General features: G+C 44.7%; 1 protein-coding gene across 6 annotated transcripts in view; it reads left to right on the top strand.

Moving 5' to 3' along the window:
- BBS9 (Bardet-Biedl syndrome 9) overlaps nt 1–24,703 on the top strand; it is a 655,958-nt gene that overhangs the window by 267,741 nt on the left and 363,514 nt on the right. For 5 of the 6 annotated variants that reach the window (XR_011964809.1, XM_072598867.1, XM_072598868.1 and 2 more), the window contains 2 exons: nt 2,121–2,303; nt 19,739–19,961. Coding sequence is in view for 5 of the 6 variants with exons in the window: in XM_072598867.1 (XP_072454968.1) it covers nt 2,121–2,303; nt 19,739–19,961 (406 nt within the window). In the remaining variant the exon portion in view is untranslated. The other variant, XM_072598869.1, reaches the window with a different exon arrangement.

Raw genomic sequence — 24,703 nt, 5'->3', positions numbered from 1 at the left:
AAATGTGAACATTGATGCCTCGGAAATTGGCAAATGCTACAAACCAGGGCTTGATTTTTGTTTTGTTGGTTTTCTAGACTTAAGAAAGTGATGGGGAAAATGTGAATAGTATAGGTTCATCTTTAGAGTGTGTGGTGCCTACATGAAGATAATGTAGGACTTGGTTGTGATGGGGCTTCAAGGAGATGACATCTCCCTGCTCACTCTCACCCTCTGTGTGGCTTCTGGAGGCCAGGGACCTGCCTGATGATTCTTCAGCATGCTCCTTGTCCCAGCGCCCCCTGGCCTCAGAGCTGCCCCACCCTCTGGCAGGACAGACAGTGTGAGGACTGGGCGATGCTTCTTGGAGGAGAAAGTGTATTCCATTTAATGAGCACAGGATTCACGGAGGCGTTAAAATAAAGCACCCAGGGCAGCCTGGGATGCTTCGTCTAATTGTTGCTTTGAGTTCTTTTTTTCCATACGAACATTCAAAAAACCCCACAGTCCAAGTCGGCCCTGCCAATTTTGTCCTGAGGAGATTTGGCAGCAGAGAGCTAACACACCCAGCCGAGCCTTCTCCCTCGCGGGTCGCCGTGGGCCAGTGCCTGACATTTGGGTTAAAGATGCCTTCACTCAGCCAGTGTTTTGTTAGAATCTCTGTCCACCTCTCAAGTGGAATCTTGAAACATGGTATTGCAAATGGTGCCAGTGGCGGGGTATCAAGGGGCAGTTCTTCCCATGATGTGCACTTCCCTCTCTAACAACCTTGATTCAATTCAGGTGCTGCTTCCTGTGGGACCCCTACCCAGATGCCAGTCAGGATTGCCCTCAGCCCTCAAGATCAGTTACCTTGGCATGCATTTTTATTTAGTGATCTTTTCTGTTTACTAATCTTTTCTGTTTTCTACTAACATGAAGTTAGAACAAATGGAGTTTATTTGAGGAGGGTACCTGCGATGGACACTAGGATAATGTCATTTCTCATTGTATTGTGGTAGATTCTTGAGATTAATTTCACAGTCTGGAAAGTCATTGATGCCTTGCTTTCTGTCAAGAGCAGAGTGATCCTTCCAGCCATCCACGTTTTCAAACCCAGTCACTTCCATGATGCTTCATTGCACCATAGGTAATTCATTGCCAAGGCTTAATTCTATCTCTGTGGCCTCTCTCTCATCTGTCCTGTTCTCTCCACTCACAAAACCACCATCCCAGCTCAGCCCCTCAACATGTCTCACCTCGAATATTACAGTAATAGCCATCGGTCTCTGGGCCTCTGGTCTTTCCAGTCTTTAGTCCATCCTCCCAGCTGCCATGTTTATGTTCCAAAAGCCCTGTTCTGGCCATGTCACTCCCCTCTCCAAGAAGCCCCAGGGGTTCCCTGTTGCTTCTTGGGTAAAATACAAAGGCCTTTCTTTAGTATTTAAAGCCCCTCACCATCTGCCCCAGCCTGTCTTTCCAGGCTTATTGCCCATGGCTTCCTGTCTTTTGCTCTGTGGTGCAGCCAGACTGGATTAGGCCATGCCGTGTTCTGTCTGTGGCCTATCTGCCTTGGCCCTGGTTGTGGGTTCCCCATTCCTGAAATGTATTTCCTAGCTTTTCTTCTCCCAGCCCTGGCTCTGTTCAGGTGAGGCCTACCCAGATTCCCTTTTCCCCAGTCAGGATGGCCCTGTGCTCTTCTAGTACCTTTGCATGTATCTTTGTATATGTTATCTTCCCAGATAGAATGTGACTCCCTTGTTTTGTTCTCTCCTGTCTTTCTGGTGCCTTCACTGCTGTTGTTTGCCATTCACTTTTGGAGGACCAGTGACATCGGGAAGGTGATGTCTTGACTTGGCATGCATGGTGCTTAACAGATGCCTGTCGCCCGACTCCCTGAATGAATGAAGGGCAGTAGCCATGTGAAGATGGAAGTGTTACTTCTGTCCCACTGCCACATGGACTGGGGATTACTTTTAACACGTTTACTATAGCACAAACAGAGTGAATAGACATTCCCATTTATTACTCCCTCTGGCTTGTCTTTATGGAAGACTAAGTTTATTGACTTGTCCTAAATAAAAACAGACGTGTGCCCAGTGAGGCCTTGGTGTCTGGGGCTCAGCGATGATGATGATGTCCTGCCTTTGCTGTTTCTGCAGGTAATTGCCCTGGCAGATGCCGCAGAGGAGAACCATTGTAACCTGCTGCAGTCCTTCACTCGGCTGAAGAGCGCCACCCACCTGTTGATCATGCTGATTGGTCTGTGGCAGAAGCTCAGCACTGACCAGATTGCCATTTTGGAGGCTGCATTTTTGCCACTACAGCAGGACTCTCAAGAGTTGGTAAGAGCTAGTCTGCTTGTCACAGGGAAGATCTTCAAGAGAATTGGCATGTTAACAGAAGGGACAGAACATATCTGAAGTGGTCCATAATCCTTGTTTTCTTTTTTAGTCATATCCTTTCCATTTTTCTGAAACCATGATAAAAAGTCAGGAATTTAGGTGGATTTTTTTTGTAGCCACTTTTTAGTGTGTGTTTTCTTATGCTCTTTTGTCACCTGGAAACCTGGGAAATGGTTATTTGAAGGGCTCAGGGCTTCCATTAAGCCATGCAGTTGACCAATCCTCACTCCTCTGGCCAGTGAAAACACTGGCATGATTTTTGTTTGTCATTCTTCAACTTAAACATTTATAATATGAATAAGACAGGGCTCAGAGCACTTCGCTAAAGTAAACCCTGAGCTAGAAATTAGAATAGCTCTCCCAGAAGAATGGGAAATCAAGAACCATGCTAGAGTTGGGGAGATATGGTAAAGGATTATTTAAACGAGAGGTTTTTGCCATCTCATTTCCTGGAGTTCCTAGAATGGATGAAATGGTTACCAAGCCACCATAAATGATTTTTGGTCAATTTTTTCCAAGTTCTGTGTTTTAAAAGATGACCCTGGAGATTCTAGGTCCATAAGCTAAATTGAGCTCAGTGAAATACGGTAAAGGTGCTAGGAAAATGAATACAAAGTCTGTTGGAAAAGTCAAAAAGGGAACATGAGGTAGATAGCAAGAAGCATGCTGGCCTTATGTTTCTACCCCTTGGGTTATGACAGTAGGTGGATGGCCTATTCTTGACCCCACAGGGATCAGTCAATTGAAAATATGGATCTAAAACACATATTTCATTTAGTTGTCTCTGTAAAGACAGCTCACTGGCATTAGAATTGATAGTAGCCAGAAATCCTCTTAAGACAGTATGGAATGAAGCTGAGTGGCTTTGAGGGGTTTGAAGGGATGCGTCATGGTACAAGGTAACCTGGTCCTGGCTGACTTTTAGGGGTCTCAGCTGATAGCAGAAGGAGCACAGATTCCCAGGTGTTGCATCTTTGAAAGCAGGGAACCATGGACTGTGACGTCCCCAAAAGAGGGTTAGCCTTTGGGAGCCATAACTACTCATTTCCTTCATAAGGCTAGCACTGGGCACAGTGTTGGGAGAAAATCATTTGCTTTGGGGCTCTTCAGAGAGAATCATGGGAAGTATGAGAATGGGAGAGCAACATGAGGGAGCGAAGGGTTAGGCCTGGCTCTTTGGTTTTGTGATGTCTGGGTGCAAGATAGTAAGTGATTAACTCCCTTTTTGTAGGGCACACCTCTACAAAATTCTTATCCCCATACTCCACTGAAGTTTGGAAGTACATGTAAAGAACACAGGGGCTGGGCTGGATGGGATCTAGCTTATGATGTCTGTCAGCCTGTGATGCTGAGTTCTTCATTAGTTTTCATCTGCTCCAGTGTCATTTTTAAAGAACTGTTTTCTTCAGTGAGCTTTTGAACCTCCTTTTCCTTTTGGCTAATTCTGCTTTTTGAAGCCTTCTTCTCCTCATTGGCTTTTTGGACCTCTTTTTTCCAATTGAGTTAGCCTATTTTTAAAGGTGTTATTTTCTTCAATATTTTTTTGAGTCTCCTTTAGCAAGCTGTTGACTTGCTTTTCAAGCTCTTCCATGGTCTGAGACCATTGCATATTTATTTTGGAGGTACTGGATGCAGAAGACTTGATTCCTCTGACAGTATGCATTGTTCTTCCTCATCCGAAAGGATAAAAGGAAATACCTGTTCACCAAGAAAGTAACCTTCTGTGGTCTTATTTTTTTCCCCCTTTTTTGGGCATTTTCCCAGCCAGTTACTTGACTTCTGAATCTGTTGTCAAGAGGAAGGTCCTAGTGCTCCTCCTCTCCCCAGGACCATGCTCAGGGCTGAGATTCAGACCAGCTGCTCAATTCCCCCAGCTGTTTTAGGCAGAGTGCTTCACAAATGGATGCTGTAGCTGCTGCCACCACTGCTGCGGCCATCACCTGTACTGCCGCCACTGCCTGGGGCCAGTGCTAGTGGGGGGAGCCTGCTCCCCTCTCGCCCAGTTGGGAAAGCCCTCTCACTGACCTTTGAAGCTTTCTTTGGTTCTTGTGGGTTGAAGGATCTGAGACCCTCCACTGCTGCTAGGAATTCTGCCCTGGAGGCCTATTCCGGTCCTGTTCCTCCTGGTGCCATATGGCCAGGACTGGGTTCTGCTCCACTCAGTGTCCCGTGGGATGGACTTTTCCTGTCAGCCTTCCAAGTTCCTTTTGCTGTAAATCTCTTTCACTCTGTTGTTCTGTGGCTTCTGCTGTTCTATAATTTGTTGAGAATCATTTCTTACAGGTATTTTATGGGCTGTGGGACAAGAGCTATAGTATGTGTGTCTTTCTACTCCACCATCTTGGCTCCACTCCCCCTGGTGCTGAGTTCTTAAAGGCTCTGTGAGCACATTATAGATTCTGACAGATCCTGCAAAGCTGGAAGGCCTTTGGGTATGGGCTCCATGAGAGCCTGTATGGTCATGTCCTTGAATGGACAGGTCAGAAGAGGCCCAGCACTCAACTGTTGGCAGCCAGGTGATGATTTGGCCACAGCAAATTATGATCACTGTCTGTTAGAACACAGGACGGGGTCATCAGAACACATGAGCAGCAGGTATAAATGGTGATATTGATAAAGTCACGACTTGGTAGGAAGTTTAGAACAGAACAAGCCAAGATGAACTTTGGCTATGGTATAAAGAAGAATTTCCCAAGAGGGAGAGCTGTTAGTTTCCTCAGTGATTGAGGGTCTTCCTCTTTTCTAAGATCAGGATTAGTTCTCATGCTGAAGGTCACTTAGATGCAGCCACTTCTCTGGACTGGGGAATGAACAAGCTTGGTTATCCCCAAAGGCCCTGGTGGCCTTCTGGACTGGGACCTTCTTGTTCCTCTAGGAAGGCATCTTCTGTCAATCATGGTGACAGGGAAGGGTATGTGCCCTCAAGGTTGGAGTCTCTCAATCCCTTGTTATGAGTGAAGTGAGATATTCTAAAGAATGCCACCTAGGGCAGGATAATGTCTGAAGACATCTTCATGCCACTTTTCATGCTCTTCACGTTCAGTCTCCTTTTGAGGTTCAGTCTGGGTCTTGGGCTGTTGAGATAGCTTTTGGAAAAACAAAAAAAAAGCTCGTGCACATCTTGAAAACTAGAAATCCTCTTTCATTCTTTAAGACAGAGTCATTCTGTATGTGGTTTAGATAGGGTTGTTCATAAACCCTCACATTATGTCTTTAGACCTCACAAATCAGTGGTATTGGATGGGCACCCTACTGAGAGGCTAACGTGAAGGATGGAAAGCTAAAATTGCTTGGAAGGAAGGGGAGCATGTGGGCGGAGAGAAGCCACTTACCCGAATGTTGAAAATACATCCCATATGGAAGTTATTAAGATACCACAGAAATCTGAAAGTAATTTAGACATAAGTTTAGTTGCGCGGGGGTGGGGGAGTAAGTGGGGCATAGGTGGGGGTGGGGACACCATCGACGTGTGGCTGGTATTTACAGACAGAAGCTCTCGGGTAGTGTGCAGATTTCCCCACAAGCATTTGAGAAGAACAGCTTGGAAGAATGTTCATTTCCTTTTCAAACAACTCCATGCTGTGGATTGTTGTATTTTTGTTTGGATGGAACGTGTCGGGAGGCCGGCCAGACCCAGGAAGTCCCTGTGCTGTGGTCTTCACCAAAGGAAAAGGTTGAGAAACTGTTGTTATCAGCTCAGAGTAATGGAGGCTTGGATGATGCCTCCAGGGTGATGGAAACCCAAGATGTGTGTGCCGAAATTAACGTGCTTGCACGTAAATGATGGCATGTGTTCAGCCAGCTCTGTTGATATTTCATATTAAATTTATTATTCATCATTTAAAAAAATAGTGCTCCCTGCAACATGACACTAAGATTTTATATATTTATGTCACTCTGTTTGGGACAGAATTCTTCCTCATGACCCAGGGCCAGCTGTCTCTGACAATTTCCCAGGATCATCGTGAAACAATTAAATCCTGCTGTTTCAGACTCCTGGGTGTTATATCCCTCCTTTGTGCTTGGCATATCCATGCCAAATGTCCCTTCTTATTTTGTCTTGAGGAAAATGTGAACTGGGATTCCAATTGAGCCTTTCTAGAAGGACTCTAAATCAGTGAGTCCATCGGTGGAATTAGAAAATTCCTCGTCCTTCCTACTTCCATGAAGGTCATATTTTTCTGAAAAGTTTCATGTCTGACAGTCTTATTGAGCATGATGAATTTTCTATGATTACCTTTGCTTATTGAAGTCTAGCTTGAAAAAAGGATGTGATTGAGTTGTGTGGTAGCCATTTGAAGATGCCTTTTTTCACTTGCAGAGAATTGTGCCTGTTAATGTCTCAGGAGGTTCTAACATGGCTGATTGTTGGAGATGTACCACATCCTTTCTTTGGTTACAGTTCCTCTTCTTTCACTTTTTTCTGTGAGGACCCACCAAACAAAATAGCAGGAAGGCATGTGTGGCCCAATCCGCCAGTGGATCTTTTTCAAGCTCTTTCTTTCACCTTCAAAACCTTGTGTGGGGGAATGTGCATGTTACACCATCATCATCCTGCAAGTCCAGCAATCTGTACTCACAAACACCTGTTCAGTAAGGAAGGCCACATGCCTTGTGCCTTGTTGTGCCTAGCTAGAAAATGGGACTTCCCCAACCCCACCCTCACACATGTTAAGGGAGCAGGTTTGGTTGTAAAGCCTGTGATTTTTGTCCACAGGCACTTTGTTATGTATTGCATGCAAGCTTATACCTGGCATTTTAGAGACACTTTCTTAATCTTAGAGTCTTCTTTCAAGGACAGCTGTGTAATCAGAGAATCTCAGAGGTCATCCTATCCAAATTGGCCCCTCTACAGCATCCACATAAATGATCATCCACCCTTCATGTAAAGACATCCAGTGACAAACTTAATCCATCTCATAAGCAGCTTTAACTTGGAGGAATCAAGCCCAAATCTGCTGCTTCTAGATCTGCCCTTTGGGCCAAGGAAGACCTGTCTAGTTCCTTTCCTTTTTAATTTTAAATTTTAAAAAATATTAATGAATAGAAATAGATTTTCTTTCCCTCCCACCTCTCCCCTACTACCATTGAAAAAGAAAAAAAAAGCCAAAACTCTTGTGATAGCACCCTAAAGGTGCCTCAGCCCAAGGGTGGGCTGGAGCCACTGGGACCTGACAGGTAGCTTCCTTGTCAGTGGGAGCACTTACTCCCTGCAAATGGGAAAATGCTGCACATCAGGGCTCCAATGATTGCTTTGTTGATTGTCTAGACTTATGAAAGTGATGGAGAAAATGGTAGTGATGCAGATTAAGCTTGAAAGTGTGATATATAGAAACATATAGTTATTATTATTAATTATCTTCATTATTTTTATCATTGTTTTGGAGAGCCAGTTATTAAAATTTACCATCATGGCCCTGCCTTGGTGGTGCCTCTTCCCGCTGTTAAATTGGAGGAATTCCCTAGGCCCAGCTCAGCTCCTGACCCTCTAGAGTCTAGAGGTGTGCTCTTTCTACATTAGAATATAAGATCTTTGAGGGTAGGGACTATGTTTGTTTTTACTTCTATTTATATTGCTGGCACCCATCGCAGTGCATGGGCACTTAATTAATGCTTTCGCTCTCATATCTGTCTGTCTAACATGCGTAAACATCAGTCCTCTCGAGTTGTGGGTGCTCATTGCCTTGATCGTAGTTCTTATCATTTTCAAAAATGTTTGTTTACAGTGGTGTGGTTATAAAAGTTGTTCTCCTGGTTCTGTTCATTCTTCATTAGTTCACACAAGTCTTCCTGGGTTTATCTGAACCTTCTCCTTCATCACTTCTTATGGCATAATAGGATTCCATTACATTCACATACTATAATGGCTTCACCCATTTCCCCAGTTGATGGACACACCCTTAGTTTTCAGTTCTTTTCTCTTGCTATAAACTTGAATTCCTTTTTCACATTATTGCCTTTTAAATATCTAAAAACAGCTACCATATCCCCCCCCCCCCAAGTTATTTCTTCTCCAAGTTAAACAGTGCCAATTTCATAGAATTTAAGATGGAAGATACTTCCATGGGCCATTCAGTCCAACTTATACCCTTTCAGCATACCCAGCAAGTGGTGATCTATATTTTTGCTTGAAGAGCCCCAGTGTGGTTGAATCTAGACATAGAGATGCCTTTACCTTCTTTTACTGCCTAATCATAGCCTCCTCCACAAGTGCTAATGGCAGATAGGTGGAGCAGTGAATAGAGTCCCAGCCCTGGAGTCAGAAGGACTTTTCTTTCTGAGTTCAAATCTGGCCTCAGACACTTACTAGAAAGTCTCTTCACCCTGCTTGCCTCAATTTTCTTATCTATAAAATGAGCTGGAGAAGGAAATGGCAAACCTGTACAGCATCTTTGCCACAAAAACTGTAAATGGGGATATGAAGAGTCAGATATGACTGAAAAATGACTGAGTAGCAACCTGCTAATGACCAAGTCACCCAATGTTCCTGAACTTCTGCATTCACTTGTCTTGATGGCCTCAGCTCCAAGGGTCCTCTCTGGGAAGCCCCCTGATATCTGACTCCTTTGTGTTTGTCATCTTCAGTCTTGGTATTCTTCTTGATGTCCTAAACACCCAGCCCACTGCCTGTTGTTGGCACTCAACTCTTTGGTGGTAGGATTTGGAAACCTTTCTTTTCTGGGTTCCTATGCTCTTCTTTTCCAAACTGCTTTGGAGAGAAAATTTTTTCCACACATTAATGTGGTTTCTGATATAGAGCATATGTTTATGGTAGGACATCTTTCTGTTTGAGAAGGGCTTGTCAAGACTCACTTAAAAGGCTTAAAGTGTTCCGGCGTCATGGGATCATTTTGATGTAATGACCATGGCAGGGTGTCTGAGGGTGTCTGGGCCCAAGGATGACTCAGATGCTTCATCATGACCATTATTAATGGCTCTTTTTGAAAGATTCACAAAAGGAGGAAGTGCTTACAATCAACAGTTTAAGTGGAATCTTATTTCTGTTACAATGCCATAATAACTTTAACTGTCTATGGGAAATTAGTGGGGAAAGTCAATATTTTGCTACTATCTCTGATGGTAGCAAGAAGGGCAGGGAGACACGTGTGTGCGTGCACACGTACACACACACACACACACACACACACACACACACACACACACATGCACACACAGTTTGTCTCCATGATGGGCAGAGATAGCTAAGAGTCAGGAGCTGGATGTTCTTCCTTTTGGCACTTTGAGGGTGGACTTGTAAATGATGTTGTGGGTCCCAGGAGTGGCTGAATGGAAATGTTCTCTCTTTTTTCTATTTTTTCCTAGAAAAGCAGAAATGCATTAAATAGAGCATCGATGGAAGAAAATGCACAAGTTGACATTTGCAACTTAGCCCTGCATTATTCTGTTCTAGGTATATTTCCCTGGGTGAGTCTGTGTGGTAGGTAGAGCTTATATTCCAAAGAGAGAGCCAAGTGAGTGAGGATTGAGTCATGGCAGTGTTCTAGTGCCTGTCTGTCAAGGTGAGGGAAGCAGATCAGCCACTTACTTGTACTTGCAACTTGGTCTCAGAAAGGGCCTTATGTCTGCATCCATCCTGATTCCATCTTCCTTAGACCCAAGCTCACAGGAGAGAAGAGGGATGAGGCACTGGACACAAAAGTATATTAGAAGTGCTGCTGCTGAGAATGAAGAAGGAGGAGAAGCAAAAGGAGGAGAAGAGGAGAATGAAGAAGGAGAAGAAGGAGGGGGAGGAAGAGATGAAGACCGTGACAAAGTTGCAGGAAAACAAGACTCACGTATTTGATGCCAGGCTTATTATTTCATCAGCTTTGATACAGTGTCTAGAGCTGGTTGAGTTTCTTGCTTCCTTGACCAAACAAGCTCACAGCGGGGTTTTCTTTCTTTATTATTTTTTTAGACAACCCCTTGTGCCTCATGGGCTTGCACCGGTTTCTGTGCCCCTGCAGGCATTCTGTGCATTACCCAGCATCTCATTTTGGCCCAATGGACTTTGAGGAAAGAGCACTATCCTTTTATTTACTCAACAGAAGCCACCTCTGTGTTGAACTGTCAGCTGTGGTGCTCTGTTGCTAATCTAGGGAGGCTTAGAAGCAAGTGCATTTCTTCTCCGCAGCCCATCTGGCTTCATTTTACTTTTTAACCTTTTCTATTGTAAGACTTTTGTTGTAACTTCCAAACTAAATAATATTTTCTCACAGAATGGGAAGGGTGAGTTTTTGCCTTATTTTCTTCCTTTATTTGGTTAAAAAAAGATGTTTAGGGACTTCTGGGTGTTTTTGGTTCATTACATTGAAAAATTAATTCTGGTTTGGGGCACATGGATTTCCTGTTGTGTTATACATCTTCCTTGCCAGGCCTAGAGGCCTGAGGGCTACCCGAGTCTTACCTTACCTGTCCCAGGTCTTCGGTTGGCCAAACCGGATAAACGTATGAGAGAAGAGACTTTCCGGAGTCGAACAAGGGTTAGGCTTTATTCAGGGTCCTGGTTACATGTGAGGGGGAGCTCTTCCTTAGGAGGGAGAGAGAAATCTCCCAAGGAGGCAAAGATCTTACGGTAAGAGATTGGAAGTAGAAGTGTAAGTGGGGAGAGAGGGGGAGGGGAGAGCGAAGAGAGGAAAAACGGAGCCTTCTGTCCTGTCAGGGCCCCTCCGCGCTAAGAGCGCCTTCAGGCTTTCCTGACCCTAATTAAGCTCTCCGGCCGTGTAGTTTGCACCTGAATACCGTGCCTGTTAGATAACAATAGGTGTGCCCAGATCCGGGACAGTCTCGAGGGCGGGGATGCTCCTCCTATCACGTTTCTCACGGGAAGAGGCGGAAATACACGAGATAGCTCGGTCTCACTCCTCGATTCCCTGCTGTTTTCTGGGGGGCCTCATGAGAACTCTAAGATTTAGAAGTTCCCACCTTTACCCGCCCGAGACTGTCCACATGGAATTGAGCTTCCATCCCCAACACTTCCTAACCCCATAGGGTCAATGAAGTAAAGCATAAGCAATTTTTACTGAATTAAGACACAAATCTTGGTGGTCTTTTTTGTATGTATGTGGAGAAAATGGGTTGCCATAACAGGTGGCCACATTTGGGTCTGCATAGCTCCAAAGCACATCAGTATCAGCTCAACAGAATGAGACTCAGTCTAGCTGAAGTTTAGTTTGGGGTAGCCATGTGGACAAGCCTGTACTGTCCCCAATAGCGAAGAAGAATTTGCTGATGAAATTGTTGGTCCTGTGAGTAATGACATGCTGTGCTTTTCTTGTTTAGAGTAGCCAAATTTTCCAGACTCCGAGCAAATAAAATCCAATTTCTAGCTTTGGCACTGGGTCTCCCTCCATATGCCTTTGTGGCTTTGTAACCACTGAGTCTCATTCTAGAGCCAGCAGTTTTTCCGTGCAGTTTCCAGGGATGTCAGGATCCAAACCATGTCTATCTTCTCTGCATGTATCAGCTTCTTTCAAGTCTTGCTGACTTGCCTGGGATTGTGGTCTCACTGTGCTGGGAAATGATTGTTTTCTTTAAAAAAAGAAATAAGGGGCTCATTTCGTCCTTTCTCACCCAGTGAGGAAGAAGGCTCCCCTAAGGAACATGAATTCTTTGGCCTATCTCTCATTTGGCTCTTTTAATATAATGTGACCTAAAGTATAGGTGATAACATTTTACACGCACATGGGTATCAGAAGCAGTGGTGGAAGGCCTGTGGAGGCCTGATCAAATCATATCATGATGTTAAAACTGCTCAGTGATGTTGGATGTGGGCTTTGGTTATGTTTCCATGATGGAGACTTTGGTCAAAGATCTTTAGGCCTGAACGGAACTTTGTAGGTCTTCCGGTCCAGCCCTCATATTTTACAGGTGAAGAAGCTTTGCCACGTGGACAAAGCCATAAGGATCGCTGTATGATTGGTGGTTTAGCCCATTTAATCATGACCCTACAGGTGCTTCCCCTCCACCCCACCCCACCATTGAAATTCTAAAGGAAAGTGACCAGAAAGGCAGAACCTGGATTTTCATGTAGGTATCACGTGCCAGTTGATGGCCTTGGCCAAGGAAGACCAGGGCAGCCCTGTCCAAAAGTAGCTGAAGTTTCTGGGTGGTCTCAAAGCTCAAACTAATTAAAAGGAGAAGAGAAGAATAAGGAAAAGAATCCTGTGCTACTTTGTACTTAAGTAAGTGGTTGAACATATTTGGGCGATTTTTTCCAGAGTTCGTCACTCGTTCCTCATTGTGGTTGTTTAGGATACACCCTAGTGTTTGAGGGGAGCTGATCCTTAGATACTTTGTCTGGAGGCTCTGATGGCTGAGTTCTCACAAATACATATTTAGTCCATGCACTGTCTTGGGAGCTTGAGGCTAGGCCCCCTGAGAGTCCCTATTTATATGGAATACACATACATCATGGGTAGGCGTAGAGATGCCAGAATCTTGAGACAGTCACCCAGCATTCAGACACAGTCAGATCAGACCCGGTGGTGGCTACTGCTGTTCTCACAAAGGTGGCATGTACCCAGGGATGGGGGTGGAAGGGCCAGGAATGAGTATCCAGTCATGTTGCTAATCTGCACTCGTTGGTGACTGTGTAGTAAATCTATATTTGTCCCAGTACAGAGGATGTACCTTGTGGCTTATTGATAACAGATTTCTTGTTTGTGGTCAGTTTTTCCTGTCTCCAAATGTGCATCCACATTTTACAGTAAAATTGAGTAATGGAAAAAGCCATGGCTAGGAACTGGCCCCCCTGGGTTTTGGACGGGCTTTTGCCATGAACTTGTTGCATGACTTTGGGCAAGTCATTTAAATTGGAGGTTGGTGACTTTTTAAAGGAAGAGAGCCCTTCTGGAGATAATATTTTTTATTGGGAGAACAGCATTTTAATACATTTTTTCAACTGAAGTTGGAGATATTTTGTACAAACCTCATTTTTACTGGTCTGTCCATTTTGATTATTCTATTTGATTTACCAGTCAGTCACCAAGCATTTATTAAACACTTATGTGTACCGTGTACTTTATTGGATAATCCTGACTCCAGCCCTCCACTTAGGCCTCATGGCAGGAGTCCTCCCTGCTTGGTAAGGGTTTTGGGTCTGCTTATCACCAGTCAGTAGCCAAGTAGGGTGGGCAAGGCTACTTTGGATTAGAATTTAGGTGCTATTAAAAGAACAGAAAACCACTTTCCTCAGTCCAGTTCACATGACTCCCTATGGACTGTCTCTCTGTAGATCGGGAGTTCTTAACTTAGGTTTCAGAGGGTTAATGAACTTGGATGAAGGAAAAAATACATTTATTTTCACTAACCTCTGACTGAAATTTAACATTTCCTCCAGTCACTTAAAAACATTATTCTAAGAAGGGTGTACTTCCCCATTCAGTAATGGAAAGTTGTCCCATTCATCTGTGACCCATTGGGAGACTAAATCCCCTGGCTAGAGTGAGGTGATGGATGGAGAGCCCTTAGATCGCCCCCCTTCCCGTCTGAGCAACCATGGACTGCTTCATATAAGGTATTTAATAAATGTTGACTAGGAACACAAACATAAGGGATCAGCCCTTAACTATGAAATTGTTAGGAACTTTGGGGAATGGTGGACCTAGTAATAAAGCATCAGTTATGACTGATGATATTACCAAGGAAAGCAGGGAGTGTGACAGGGAACTGATACTAACCTTGCCCAGGATGGACGTGATCATCAGATGGTGTCTGACTATCCAGTAGAGAGACCGAAAGAGCACACAGTGGCCCCACCTTGGCACCAACAAGTCTGTGACTCCTACACTGCACATCACGATGTCCAGTTGGGCCAGCCTTTGTCATAAAGGCATGTTTGTTCTTTAGGACTTGATCAATATTTCCCCAAGGTCATTACCCTTGGCCCAGGGCTGCCAGCCATTAAGCTCACAAAGTGTCCTCTCTTGTTCCATTCTTGATGATTCTGCTTACCTGAGTACTTTCTCACCATCTTCCTCTTTGGCCATAGATCCCTGAGATGTTGGGAATCATCTCTCACTGTTGTGACTAGTTTGCTCTTATCTCAAGCCTGTTTCTTTCTTACTTTGATGTGGTCGGTTTAGAGAAAGTGAGTAAGCCAGTTTGGCTGAAATTTAGAACGCTTGATGAGAAGTCCTGGGGAATATGACTGGGAGCCAGACTAATGCTAGCTCACCAACTTTGTATTTGGTCCTAGAGGCAGTAGGGAGCCATAGATGGCTCTTGGGCAAGAAAGCGATACGGTCAGATGTGTACCTTGGAAAGATTCTTTTAGCAGCTATGTGGAAAACGAGTTTGGAGGCTCTAGCAATAGTCCAGGCAAGAGTGGGAGTCATGGAAGTGAGAGAATAGAGCTGATGAGAACCAGCCACAGCAATCAACTGGATCGGAGTTGGAGGGAAGAGGCGAGGCTGACTCTGAGTGACCTTAGTGTGAGGAGCTTGTGAGGTTTGACTCTTTCATTTTACAAATGAGGAAACCAAGGCATGTACACTGCATCATGTGTCTCTGAATTCTGACTCTTCCACCCCAGAGAAGTAGCCGTGGGTGGAGTTGGCTTTAGTGCTAGAAGCGCTCCAGTCCCACATTAGTCATCTCTTGGTCCTGTGACTCTGGGCAGGTCCCTTAGCCTCTTCATGTTCAAGGTGGTGCTAGAAGAGGATCAGTGGAGAGAAGGGGCTGATCTGCATTGGTTACCCAGATGATGTTGTCTACCAAACACTGTGCGATGGAGCTGAGCGTAACTGAGTAAAAATAAATCGTTTGCATGAGGGGAGAAGTCCACCAGATGAATTAGACCAGATACAACTCTAGGGAATTTATTGCCCCTCTCGCTTGGTGGCAGAGGGTGAGAGCATGTGACTGTTGCCTTACAGTTCCTTCCTCCCCCAAAGCTTCCCCACTTTGGTGCTGGGTGGTGTCCACATGTGTCCAAAACCAGGCCCTTAGGTTTCTTCTGCTCTCTGTAGCCTTTGATCAATTAACAAGCGTTCTGTGGATCCCTCTTATCCTCATCTTCCACTGGATTGTCCACTATTAACATTTCCTCAGTCCCAGAGCCTGAAACCACCTCTAAACATTCAATCAAAGCCTCTGAAGGAGGCCATCAGGCATCCTGCTCTTGGGATAAGACTGATACAGGACTGCATTGTCTTCCTACAGCTGAAAGAAACAGATCTGGGTTAGAGGGCATGCCAGAGAAAGAAACTTTTGGATATAAGACAAGGTGAGGATTCCCAGGGCTGGCTGTGTATGTGTGTCTGTGTGTGTTCTGGAGAAGTGGGCTGTGGAAGGGTATTTTTCTCTGTTTTGTAATTGTCCTTTAACTAAGCTCCACTAAGGCCAGTTAGCCTGAATTTGACAAAGAATGTTAAGATTTTGATCCTCTCAAAATAAATGGGCCTCCATTTTCCCAGGGAGATTGGCAAGCCCGGTGGCTCGGACTCTCTTCCCTGCAGTCTTTTCACTGCTGAATCTTCTCTTAGGCTTGGCTTTGTCCAATATGGCTGAGAAAGAAATTGTCCCAGAGTTTACAAATCATTTTAACTCCATTGGAAGACATGAGACTGATATGAAAAAACATAGCTTGCTACTGACACCGTACTTTCCATAATTCTGGGGTCAGAGTGAGCCAGTGGGGCTAAAAGGGCCCATCACTCTCTGGATCGTTTTTAGTTTAATTAGGGCCTCCTTAGAAGAGGTAATTTAAAATTTTTCTGTCTGCATATGTGAACTTTTGTAATGCTCCCAGTGAAAATAACAGCTTTTGCTTCTTATCTGGATAGACCAGACAGTATAAGGCCAGTTGATAAAATAAAGGAATGAGTCTTGAACGTTGTTTTGCCTTAAAAACATCTAACGAAAGACTTTTTTACGAGTGTTCTCTCCTAACCCCGAAACCAGTCTAGGGGTGTAATCTCTGTTTATTCAATCAGATTCTTTTCCTCTCTCTCACTTGGAGTGCACAGCACTGATATTGGGTGATAAATGTTCTTAGGAATGAAGGATGTGATGATGTTTGGATTACAAACGTGTTTGAAGGGGAGAAAGTTGGACTCACACTTTGCATGGAGATTTCAGTCCTAAAGTGGTGTTTTTCTAGAATCAGCTTTTGAAAAAAGGAGAAAAATATTTGACAAATGACCTTTTACTGAGGATTTCAAAGTACATCATAGATGATTAAGCTTCATATCTCCTGAATGAACTATGATTACAAATATTATTATTCCTTTTTTATGAAGAAGCCAGCCAAACTTGGGGACATGCACTGCTATACCATGATAAGGCATTGGAAGAGACGCGTCTCACATGAGACCTGGAGAGTTCACAGCTGTCAAGTGAGATGAAGGATTCCCACCTGAAGGGCTAGCAGTCAAGCCCTGCATGAGTGATTGGTGGAGGAGTTTTTATAGGGATGAAGTGGGGGTGAGGTAGAGAGAGAAACAGAGCCAGAATATTTGGGGATGATAGCAGTACTTCACAGGACAGGGACAAGGTTGGTGCATTTCTGTTTATAGTAGTCTGAAGCCAGCAGGAAGATCAGAACAGATCATTGTGAGCCCCTTCTTTTTTTCTTTTCAATGTCTCAAAACCCCTTGCCATCTTAGGTCATTTCATCAGCACCAGCCATGTGCTGGGCACTTTGTTAAACCCTGGGAATACATATAAGAAAGATAAAGACCATACCTGCCCTTAGGGGGCTTAGCTGGAAAGAGGGAGGATATCCCAGGGGTGCCTGGCCTGGGGACACTTTGTTCTGTAGAGGTGAAACCAAGCAAGCTTCAGATAGAAAGTGGACCTCCCGTGGTCTCCTGCTTTACACTGTGCCCTGAACAGAGAGGTTTTTCTTGCCAAGGTCAGCTGCTTGAGTCAGGGGTCAAGGATCCCTTGATTTCTTCCTGCCTTCTCCAGTGGACAGTCTGCTCTGTAATCCCAGCTCCTTCCCTGGTCCTCCACTTCTTTTCTTGATGCTTATAGACATGTCCAAGTTTCTTCTCCCTAGGCCCTACAACCCCAGCAAGCCATTGTAGTCTTTTTTCCCTTTCTCTAAAAGCCAATTTTAGAGTCTTCATTTCTCCTTTCTTCTGTACCCTTTGCACCCAGCCTCATCACTCAACAGAAGCTGCTTTCTCCAAAGCTGTGAATGATCTCTTCATCGCCAGACTGGATGGCTTCTTCTCCTATCTCATTCTTCCTGAACCCTCTGCGGCATCAGATAGCATTGACCAACTTCCACTGCATACTGTCTCCTCTGGAATTTGAAGTTACTGCTTTCTCTTGGTTTCCTTCCTATCTCTGACCACTCCTCATGTCCTTTGCTAGACCATCGTTTCTATATCTCATCTACTACTTTTGGGGGTACCCCAAGGTTCTCTCCTGGGTGGTTTTGTCTTCTCTTTCTACCCTTTCTCAGTGACTTCATCAGTTTCTGTGGCTCCAGCTGTCATGATTATGTGCATGACTGGTAGATTAATAGGTCTAGCCTTAACTTCACCCCTAAACTCCAGTCCTTCATCACCAACTGCTGATTGGACATTTCCAATTGGATGTCTATGGGCATCCCAAACTCATCATGTTTAATTCATAGCCTTTTTTTCCCTCCAAACTCATTCTCTTTTAAATGTCCCTGTTACTTTTGAGGGCATCCCTCCCTCAGGTACATAACCTTAATTGTCCTTGACTGGTCACTCTCACTTTCTTGCCTAACCATTCAGGGATCACATCCTGTTTTCACTCATCTCTTCAGTAGGTCCTTTTCTTTTTTTTTGACCCCCAGTCCTCTTACTGACCTCTACTAGGTAGCTGGAGGCCATACTCATACTTCAGGACACATCTTCGTCTAACATACCAGTCAGTTAGGTGGAGTTGTAAGCAGAATTTGTATGCTAATCCACCAGGAAATCTTTTTAGAGAAATCTGGGTGTCAGCTGAATAGATGAGTTGGCCCAAGTCATGTACATGGTTGCCATAGGAAAGAATAAAGAGCTTTAGGGAAGTAAGTGCCTGTATACAGGAGATGTTCTCAGAGAGAACCAGGGAAGTCCAACACCAAGGACATCAACAGATGGGGGGGCAGGCCTTGTTAGCTGCTCTATGTTGATAGATTGGCTCCCAATAGGTGTAATGTCCACTGAGCCTTGTGCAAGGGCTGACCAATTCTAATTGAATGCGCATTTTAGAACTTGCTTTGAGCCTTGGAGACTGCCAAAGTATGGAGACGACTAAAGATATCCAAGATCTCAGAGAGTTCCCCCTTCTAAATTTTTATATAGTGTTTGCCAAACTCTCTTTTCTTCCAGAAATGCCCTGGAAGGATCACAGGAACAAAGAACAGTAGACATCTAACACTTTCAAAGCTTCAGAGCACTTTACAGACCCATAAAGTCGATATTATCATTCCCATTTTAGTGAGGTCCAATATTTTGATCAAAATTCCATATATTTCATCGTGGCTGTTATCTTCATATTACTTGACTCTTTAGAAAATTTGGAAAGACTGTTGGACTGGAAGTCAGAGATCTTGGGTTTGAATCCTACCTCTCCATTTTATTGTTCTTCATGACTTTGGGCACCTCTCTGGACCTCCTGTTCCTCCACAGTGTAATGAAGGCATTGGCCTACATGATCTTTAAGGTCACGCCCAGCTCTAAATACTGCGTGTAATGTTAATATAAAATGGAGTAGCTAAGTTGGGAGTATTTTATTATGCATGGACAGGTAAGTGGTGCAGTGGATAGAGCATGCCTGAGAGTCAGGAAGACTGGAGGTTCAACTCTGGCCTCAGATAGTTATTAGCTATGTGACTCTCGATAAGTCACATAACCCTGTTTGCCTCAGTTTCCTTCTCTGTAAAATGAGCTGGAGAGGAAAAAGACAAAGCACTCCAGAATCGTTGTTAAGAAAACCCCAAATAGGGTCACAGAGTCGGATGTGACTGAAACAATTGAGCAGCAGCAGCAACATTGGATGTGACACGTTATTTCTCTAGTTTGGGATCCCTTCTGGTGGGTGGGCTTTCCAAGTATCATGGGAGGACCAAGTGAATACTTTTATTTTAATATCCCGTACTGGCTGACAGTAGATAATTAATTCTCCTGCCACCACCAGTGGTGAATGAATATGATAGAAAGCTTGACATTTTCCCTTGACGTTGGAGTCTTGTGTTCCTCCGAGAATTCCCATTGGGTGGCTATTTCTTCTGTCATGACCCATCCAGGCACACTCCTCTTACATGATCCCAGCTGGAAGACCTTCCCTAATGCCCTGGGGGCCTTTCTTTTGTTCTCTTTGCTAAGCTTCTGGTAGAAATCTCCCTATTCCCATATAGGATATGCTCTCACTGACCTCTGTTGCACATTGACTCCTTTCCTCAGGGATGGGAGGAAACAGTGGATGCTGCTGTCGCCCACCTGCTGAAGACTTGCCTCTCCAAGAGCTCCAAGGAGCAGGCCCTGAACCTCACCAGCCAGCTGAACATCCCCAAGGACACAGGTCGTCTGAAGAAGCACATCACCCTTCTCTGCGACCGCCTTGCCAAGGGGGGCCGCCTCTGTTTAAGCACTGATGCCACGGCACAGCAGACCATTGTCATGCCAGGTAAGACAGGCACGACTGTCCCCAAAGAAAAGGCATCTGCCTTGGCTTAGAGCTGGAGCTTTAGTTTCATGGGAGAGCGATGAGAGCCAAGAAAATGGCTCCCACATTTTCCTCCAGCTATCCTAGCTTAACCACTTGGATAAATATTCCAAGGGTATTTGCTTGCTAGACATTTTTAGAATGGTATGTCTTTTTTCTCCCCCTGCTTTTGAATACATGATACGTTTTGTTTTTCTTCTAACCAATAAAAAGTGGATTAGAGAATCAAACTATTTTTAAGGTAAAGTTTTACTAAATGTGATCACAAGATACCATATTTCATGAGCATAAATAGAATAATATACCAGCTAATGAAGCCCAGATGAGGCTCTTGTGTAGCTCTCCAGGGTCCCAGGCATCAAAGTCAGGGAGTGCAGAGAGGCTGAGCCCAGGGCCATGGGCTAAGATGCAAGCCCTTATGGTCCTGGGGAGCTCCTCCTGCATTTAGGGTTGGCCTGGACCTCCTTAGTACTTACTGACTCTGGTCACTCGTAGCCATAGCATTCAAGGATATCCAGGAGGTAGACTGGCTAAGTTTGCATGGCACAGATACAGATCCCGATAGGGGCCACATGTCTTTCCCATGGCAGATAGACTCCCTTCCCTGCAGGGCCCTGGTTTGGGGGCAGCATGGCTTTTCTCTTCCTCTTTCCATCCATGCACATGATTTGCATGTCCCCTGGCTCCAACCCTTACAACCTTAGACAACTGACTTCACTTTGTTAGGCTTCTGTGCCCTCAGTCGTGAAATGAGGGGTGACTCAAGGGGTCTCTTCTCTCTTAATCTCTTTCCCTATTCTGCTTTCTCTTGGAGCATAAATGAAAATGTAAAAGAACTAAGAAATGAATTGGACTTACTGCCTGTGAGTATAGCCTAGACATTGGCATCTGCCCTCCCAATCATGTTTGTTTTTAAACACACGTGTGGCAGCCTCTCAGGTGCCAGATGGTAAGGGAAAAGTTTCTTTGCAAGATCGATGTGAGTAACTGAGAGTCCTCTTTCCCCTGCAGATATGCTCTCCTCGGTGGCTAGGCATCAAGGCTGACCCACACAAGTGAAGTTTATTTACTCATTCCTTAGGTTAAGTACTCCACACTTGCAAAGAAAACCGTTAGACAACAATCTTTTGGCAGTTTTGGGGGGGAGGGGAGGGACTGAATATATGATTTCTGTGGTACAGGGAACTCCAGATGAGGAGGATCAGCTCCTGGAGCCCTGTAGCTTGTCCACTGTGAGCTGAATGACTGAATGTCCAGGGTCATGCAGCCAGGCTGGGTCAGATGCAGGACTTGACCCTTGGGCTTTCCAATTCTTGAGTCTGGCTTCCTTTCCACTTTGGCATTAGGAACTATTAAATAAATAGAAAAGACCAACACTGAATGAATAAGCAGTTATTATTGTGAATATTTGATGCCAGGTCATCCGTGGGCTTGTTAGTTCTGGTTATTTTACATATAGGACCTCTGTCTGCCAAAGCTTTCTGGGATATGTAGTCAGCCCAGGAAAAGGTTCACCCCAAAGTCTTCTGATGAACATTGATCTTTTCACTTAGCTCATCTAAAGATACATTTCCTAATCTACATCAAGGAGCTTCCTAGGAAAAGAACATATTAATCCATAGGGCCCATAGGGTTCTGGAAGGACTGGAGCAAGGTTCAGCTGAAGACCCTAGCTGGCAGGGCTTCAGAGCCTGGTATTGGAAAAGTGTTTGTGGGGACAGCTTTTGGGGGGAGGGGGATGAAGACAGTGGTTTTGGAATAGAGGAAAAAAGAGAGAAGAGTAGGGATAGCTTCCTCCTGGTGAGTCCAGCCAAGGAGCAGCTGGTAGTCCTGCTAGCACAGGATGTGTCTCTGTGTGTAAAATACTTTCCCTGGAACTCGAGCCCTGGCCTGGGAACTGGTGAGCAACAGTTAAGTGGAGTTCTGCATCACTGTGGGGAGGTAGAGTCTGGGTGGAGGAGACTCTCATTGCCCTTAAGCCCCTGCCTCCCATCTTAGATTGTGGTCTTTAGTTCTTATGCCTGAGTCTTCCTAGAGGGGAGAGTGTTGGTGAAGCAAAGGAGAGAATTCCTCTAGCAAGTTCATTTAATTAGGAAGGTGAAAGGGCTTCTAATAGAGTAATGGCTCCTTTTTTCATTTGGTCTGGTATTTACATTGGATTCATCCTTTTGGTGGTTTTCTGTACCCCATGAAGGCTGTACCCCTTGCTTAAACCTAGGTATGTGGCTGCACTTTCAGATCAGTTGGACACAATTTCTTCCATTGTGTCCCTTCATAGCAACCTGTGATAGGAAGAGACAAGTAGTATATCCCTGACATATATGTATGATGTAGATTTTACATGTGTAGTGTCTGGGTGCACCTTAACTCAGAGGGCAAGTTCTCCACTAGCAGTTATCCCAGGTTCAAGGTACTTTCTAGATTCATATACCCTGAAACCATAGCCCATGAGCCTCCACCAGTGTGTTTACCTTTAACAGTCAGCTAGAGGATAAAGCTCAAAGAAAAGGCATATGAAGAAATAGCCCGGTAGGAAAAGGAGCAACAAAATACCTACCCCTAATCTGGGATGCCTTTTCCCACAAACACACATCACATCCAGGCAGGGAATGTATTTACACTCAGAACATATGTGGAATGTGTAGGATTGTATAGACAGAACACATGTGTAGACAGTCATACTTGTAGGGATCACAAATACCCAGGACGTGGGCATTGAAGGGCAGCTCATGTCCAGGGTCATGCAGCCAGGCTGGGTCAGAGGCAGGACTTGACCCTTGGCCTTTCCAACTCTTTCCAACTTCTCCTACATGACTCCTGATGTCTTCTGTCAATGCATCATGCTGTCTCCTCCACTTGTCTCTGCTCTGTGCTGTTTGGCCTGACCGATTGCACGTGGAGTTTCTGCTGAATGCTGCCCAGCTGTGTCCTCCAGCTTCTAACTCACCTGAAACCTATGGTTTTCTATTCCTCCGGGGAGATGGGGGAGATAGGGTGCTATTGGACTTGCCATGGGCCTTTCAGAAAAAGCAGGAAATCTTTGCCCCAAGATCCTCAAGAAGCCTCCTCTGCCTTGGTTCCCTGGAGTCTTGCTCTCCTGTCTCCTCTGCAGGACATTCCCAGCCACCCATGTGCCAAGTGCCTTAGAAGCAAGAACAGAGCCTGTCTTTGGATCTATTTTCCTATTCCAGAAGCTAAACCCTTCTGTCTGAGCTCTTACTGTAGCATACGCTTCTCAAATTTCAGTCTTTGAGTGCTATACTATACTCTAGGTAGTGGTTATTTACCTAATAACTACCAAACAACCTAGGAGTTTCAGTCTCTTCAGTTTTCAAACTAAGTCTCTTCAGTTCTGGAAGTACATTCATGTCCTTGTTTCTCCTTCCTCTGATTGGCCAGTTTGTCCAAAAAATCTCCTTTTTAAGAAAAAAGCTCCCAGATCAGCCATTTGTTGTTTTCTTTGTCTCTAGACTGCACTCCTGACTCTCTGGACTTTCTCTACCCTGCCATAGAAGCCTCCTTATCCTGCAGGTTCACCTTAGTCCTGAACTTCTCACACTGGAAGTATACTTTGCCCCGCAAGGTCTGTTCCCTGATTGACTGCTTCCTTCCAGAACCTACATTGTAAGGAAGATGCCCAGGCCAGCCATGGCTTCCTTCCTCTCCTGACTACTTTGGATGTGCTCTGCCATGCCCTGGCATGGTGGTCCCTTCCTTTCCACTCATTTTATGTGTTGTCTTTTCCTGCTTCATGAGGACAAGGACCATCTATTTTTCTGCCTGTTGTGCTGGGTTTAGCAGAGCTCTTGGTATGTGATTTGTTGGCTATTCTCCCAAGCAGGTGCCTAGGTGAGGAAGTTTACAGACAGAGGCTGAACTGTCAGTGTAATTGTGCTGTGGCTCAGCCCCTCTCCTGGCCCTTTCATATACAGATGTGCTCCCCAGATGGAGAGTTGGGGGCAAGGAGAGTTAAATGGTTGATGATGTGACGTCTGGGCCATGGATTGTATTTCTTACCTGTCTCAGTTAACCTTAGTAGTACGAGTCTCTGGCTTGGTGAAAGGATTTGGAGTTAGAGAACCTAGCTGAAGCTGCTCAGTCCTCTGGCCTTGACCGGCCAAGTCATCTAATTTCCCAGGGACTCAGTTTCCTTATGTGTAAAATAAGGGAGATGGACTAGATGGTGGAGATCCCTTAAATTTCCAAATCTGAGATGCCCAGTATATTTAGAGGCATATTGGTTTCATGTGTAAACTATTACCATTCTTCCATTTCCCACTTAAATTGGGCCAACTGGGGGAAAAGAACAACTTCTTGGAGTGTCCCTCCTTTTTTTATGGGGAACGTCTTGATTATAATCATATGAAACTGATTTGATCCTGAGGTTATGTTGGTGTTGCCTGGGATGGACCATGGCCAGGCCATCAGTTCTTCCAAATGCCATGATTTCTTTCTCCCGTTCACACAGGCCACGTGCCACGTGCTGCACCATGCTACTTAAACAACATTTTACTCATGAAACATCAAGTGAAAATCGTATGTGAGAAAAGATACACCATAACTCATAAAACCATAGAATGTCTTACAGTAGGAAGAGGCCTCAGAGGCTCCTGAGACCAACCCGTTTACTTTGCACATGAGGAAACTGAGGACAAAAGAGGAAGAGACTTTGTATCATAAGAATTTGTATCATAAGCTATGCG

This window comes from Notamacropus eugenii, chromosome 3 (genome assembly GCF_028372415.1).
Source record: "Notamacropus eugenii isolate mMacEug1 chromosome 3, mMacEug1.pri_v2, whole genome shotgun sequence".
NCBI lineage: Eukaryota > Metazoa > Chordata > Mammalia > Diprotodontia > Macropodidae > Notamacropus > Notamacropus eugenii.
The sequence above is the reverse complement of the archived record's forward strand: the minus strand, read 5'-3'. Positions and strand labels throughout refer to the sequence as shown.